A 5,000-nucleotide genomic window follows, 5' to 3' on the forward strand; every position below is an offset into this window, starting at 1 on the left:
TTTGCTTATAAAGCATCATAAAGTTACCAGCCTTGATTTTGCTGTATTTCATAATCTGATCTTGTAAGTGGTATTTAGCCTTAATGAATGAAGTGTAGACTGAATTCATGTAAATGAAGGAAATAACTACATGTGTTTATATCCAGGCATACTATTCACCAATGTATAAATATAATATGTACTTCAGATATTTTTGAAAGCACATTGTGTTTTTGACCTATATTGTATTTCTATCATTACTTTTCAGGGAAGTCATACACGAGGCCAATTGGTACTTGACCATGATAATAGATTGAAAAGGAAAAACAATGTCATAATCATGACTGCTGTAGATAAAGAGCTGTATCGACGATACCTTCGCATGGCCTTTGGTGGAGAATTCTAAACTAGGGTGAGAGATTCTATAAAAATGTGCCAATTTCATCAAATATCTGACTTGACTTGACTTTTAGTATCTCTTTTGGTTGTATCTTAAGAGGAGTGTGGTCTGCCTCTGAATGTCAGCTGATTTTATCCATCCATCAGGTGTTTGTGCTTCATTTGATTTATTTCAGCAAAAGTGTATACTTTTAAATTATCTTCTGTCTGTCACTGGCTCATTGTAAAATATGGTAATCATATTTTGTAATTATGTTATCTGTATTCATTTTGAGCATGTCAGATATATATAGCTGTCTTTTTTTAAGAAATATTTTTGTTGAAGTTTGATCTTCTTGTATGTACTTTACATTCCTATATGTGACCAAGAATGAATGTTAAGTTTCACATAAGCAAACAGTCAGAAATAACTTGAATGTATTAATACTATACAAATATATTTTTATGAATTCCTTTGTAGTGAGTTTTATATTCCTCAATTGCCATAAGCTGATATAGTCACACAAGTCTTACTATATATATATATATATATATATATATATATATATATATATATATATATATATATGTGTATATAAATATATATATATATATATATATATATATATATATATATATATATATATATATATATATATATATATATATATATATATATATATATATAAATACATATGTATGTATACATGTATGTATAGAGAAATGGATAGATAGATAGATAGATAGATATTTACAAATATAAATTTATGTACAAATATATATTTACATATAAATATATATTTACATATAAATATATATTTACATATAAATATATATTTACATATAAATACATATATATACAAATATATACATATATAAAATAATAAATAAATAAGAAAAAAAAATATATATATATATACATATATATATATATATATATATATATATATATGTATATATATATATATATATATATATATATATATATATATATATATATATATATATATATATATACGTCTTCTTCCTCTTCTTTTTCTTCTTCTTCCTCTACTTCTTCTTCTCTGTCTTCTTCCTTTTCTTCTTATCCTTCATTTTCTTCATCTTCTCCTTCTTTCTTCTTCATTCTTTCTCTTCTTCTCCTTCTTCTTCTTCTCCTCCTCATACTTATCCTTCTTTTTCCTTTTCTCCTTCATTTTCAATTCCCCCTCTTATTCTTTTTCTCTTCTTTTTCTTCTTAATCATCAGTATCATCTCTTCCTCAGCCACCACCACCACCTCCTCTTCCACCTCCTCCTCCTCCTTATCCTTTCTCTTCCTTTTCTACTTCATTTTCTCTTCTCCTTCTCCTTCTTATCTTCTTCATCTTCTTTTTATTTTTATTTTTCTTCTTCTACTCCTTCACATTGCCATGCTTTATACTTTTTCCACACGCCCGTTGTTATCAACTTCCCCTCCCCTTTTTTATGGAAAAAATAAATTAAAGAAGTAGAATTGATGTATTGGATACAAAGTGATTTACAAATATATAGTTATTGGTGCGATTTACATTAGTTATACCAAAGTTTCTTTTTTCGTTTTCTATGAATTGATCTGTGTCAGTTTGTCTGCCTGTCTATCTGTCTGTCTGTCTATCAGTCAGTCATTCTGTCAGTCAGTCATTTTCTCTCTCTCTCTCTCTCTCTCTCTCTCTCTCTCATTCTTTATCGTCAACTTTACCACAATTTCCACCAATTCACTTCTTCCCCACTCTCTCTCGTTCTCTGGCCGAAGATGTAACATGTTTTTTTTTTTCTAAAGTCGAAATTATTAAATAATGATCACAAAAGCAATCATCAAACACTAACAAGTTCAAACCCAGGATCACCAGGCCAGGCTAAGCGTCACAATCCCAGCAAAGAGGCTTGGGTCTCCATCACGCCGCAGAAGTAGGATTGGCACTCTCTGCTAATGTCATTTTAAAATAATGTTTCTGAAGACACGTGTAAAATGTACCTTTCTTCAAATCTCAAGGGAGGTTGTGACTTGCCTCTGAATAGGAAGCTAAAGAGAAATGCTGTGTGGTACGCCCTTGCCTGGTGTCCCTTTGAACCACGAATTGGGAAAACACACACACACATACACACACACACACACACACACACACAGAGAGAGAGAGAGAGAGAGAGAGAGAGAGAGAGAGAGAGAGAGAGAGAGAGAGAGAGAGAGAGAGAGAGAGAGAGAGAGAGAGAGAGAGACAGAAAGAGAAAGAGAAAGGGAAAGAGAAAGAGAAAGAGAGAGAGAGAGAGAGAGAGAGAGAGAGAGAGAGAGAGAGAGAGAGAGAGAGAGAGAGAGAGAAAGAGAGAGAGAGGTTCTTTTTTTAGTCGTTTTGATCAATCTGTGCGCGTTTCGCCAGATTTCGTAACTTTTCCTTCACTTTACTTGCCCCACAAGGAAGTTAAACTGACGTGTGCTGTTCACACGTACTATCTCCATGAAGTTTGGCCTCCTTTAGGACCAGCCTGGCTTTAGCTCATAATCTCTTCAAATGGACTATGGTTGACTTACTGCAGACTTCTGGCTCTGATAGCCTGCTGGTATTTCTTGGACCTCCATGGCACTGGAGATCTGCAGTATTTTCCAGTATTTTTGAGTGAAGTTGAGCGGCGATTGGATGGGCTCCGTACACCAGGTGGTCAGGGGCTTCTTGCACATTCTAGAAATTTTCAGTACGACTTCAGGAACAAGTTAGTAGTCACTTCCATATTAAGGCTCCCATAATCTGCTACATCAAGTTTAATTCGATAATGGACGAATATATAGTCAAATAAAATTAGGAGAAAGTTTCTAGTTTGGGAGAGCCATTGTTAAGCGTCGCAGTACCTCTTTTCAGGAATTGCCAGTCCAACTCTTCTCCTTGGGAGCTGCACCAAACGTATCCCCACAGATGACCGTTAAAGTTTCCCAAGAATTGTTCTGGAAACGAAATTTGTTTGTGCATGTCCTTCAAATTTTACCGTTCAAATTTGTTAATAAGGTGGGTGCTATGATTTAAGGTCAGTTAAAGCTTAGCTCACAACCTTCACTTGCAAGACGTTTACGTTGGATTTAACTGACTAGGGAAGACTCATGGTCTTTGTTACTCGTTGCAAGAGCTGGATACGGCTATTGATCAGCCCGGCGCTTCCACTCTAGGATAAGAGGAAAAAGAAAAGGGGAAAATGAGGTAATCATACTCACCGCAAGGTAAAAGTTGGGGTGAAAAAAAAATCCATGGTCATTAATTAGCATGAAAGGGAGTGCCTGTGATTTTCCTCAAATTGGTGAAAAAACGACCGTATATTGGAGCCTTTGTAAACCATTTTGATGACCCTGAATGAATGACCGTAAGAGCGTTTGTATCACTGGAATAGCTTATTTAAGTACGCGCCTAAATCCCCATCTTTGACATGCTTAGTAAAAACACAAAGATGAGAAATGGCGCTGTAATATCTGGAGGATGATTTTCGGCACATGTAAATTTTATATAATTTTATTTATTTATTATTACTGTTTTCTTTTTTTCTTTCTTTTTTTAATAGGGAGATATTTATATAAGAAATGCTTTATTATCAGCCATTTTATCCCATTAAAACGGCTACAATGCCCATTCTTGTCCTACTCCCAAACGCCGATGCAGAGCGTATTCCCGTCAAGGAAACCTCTAGCATTTTTTTTTTCTTTTTTTAACGACACATGGATCGATTCGGGTATGAACTCATGAGTAATTCAGGCAGCGAATGAACTAAAGACTGATGACCATTTACTGCGGTCAATGAATAAGGTCTGTATTGCAACTTGCTCTGAGGAGGCTTGAATATTAATCAATGATATATATACTTTATTCAGTCTGTGATATTGAAAGATGTAAATCGATGCAAATTCTATCAGTTTATGCGCGAGCATGTGTCTTTGTGAGTGTGAGTGAGTGAGCGTGTGTGTGTGTGTGTGTGTGTGTGTGTGTGTGTGTGTGTGTGTGTGTGTGTGTGTGTGTGTGTGTGTGTGTGTGTGTGTGTGTGATATATATATATACATATATATATGTATATGTATATATATACACATATATATATATGTATGTATGTATATATATATATATATATATATATATATATATATATATATATATATATATATATACATTAGTATACCTAACACAGACGCAATGATTGCAGACCCTCACCATTATTTCAGAGCTGATTGTAATACGACGCAGTTTTGCTATATAATTTCCAGTGAAAAGGACTGCAACAAATTAATCACTGGACTAGATGAAATTCCCTTTTTTAACTGCAAAGAAGCTATTGCTGAGCTCTTGGTAAAACTTTAGAGGAAATAGGTAAATATGGAAATCATTCCAAGCCCACTGAAAGAGGAAATTATAATTCCTATTTATAAGGGAGAAAAAGAGTCAGGCAGAAATTGCAGACTAGTTACACTAAGATCTTACGTAATAAAAATATGTGAAGGGGTGGTAAAAAATGTCCAGCACCCAGAACAAGAAAACAACATAAACCCTGGACAACATGGCACGAGAAAGGACAAATCCTGTCTGTCTCGAATCCTGAACCATTGTGAACATACACTAAGAGACGTAACTGAGAATAAAGATGATGTACATGTTT

General features: G+C 34.1%; 1 protein-coding gene across 4 annotated transcripts in view; it reads left to right on the plus strand.

The window, feature by feature from the left end:
* LOC113814836 (nucleoside hydrolase) overlaps positions 1-834 on the plus strand; it is a 21,210-nt gene extending 20,376 nt beyond the window's left edge. For all 4 annotated transcript variants that reach the window (XM_027366915.2, XM_027366916.2, XM_070140272.1 and 1 more), the window contains one exon: positions 248-834. In XM_027366915.2, coding sequence (XP_027222716.2) covers positions 248-385 — 138 coding nt within the window. In that variant the 3' untranslated portion in view covers positions 386-834. The remainder of the gene's footprint in view (positions 1-247) is intronic.
* The last annotated feature ends 4,166 nt before the right edge of the window (positions 835-5,000 follow it).

This window comes from Penaeus vannamei, chromosome 26, assembly GCF_042767895.1.
Source record: "Penaeus vannamei isolate JL-2024 chromosome 26, ASM4276789v1, whole genome shotgun sequence".
Classification (NCBI taxonomy): Eukaryota; Metazoa; Arthropoda; class Malacostraca; order Decapoda; family Penaeidae; genus Penaeus; species Penaeus vannamei.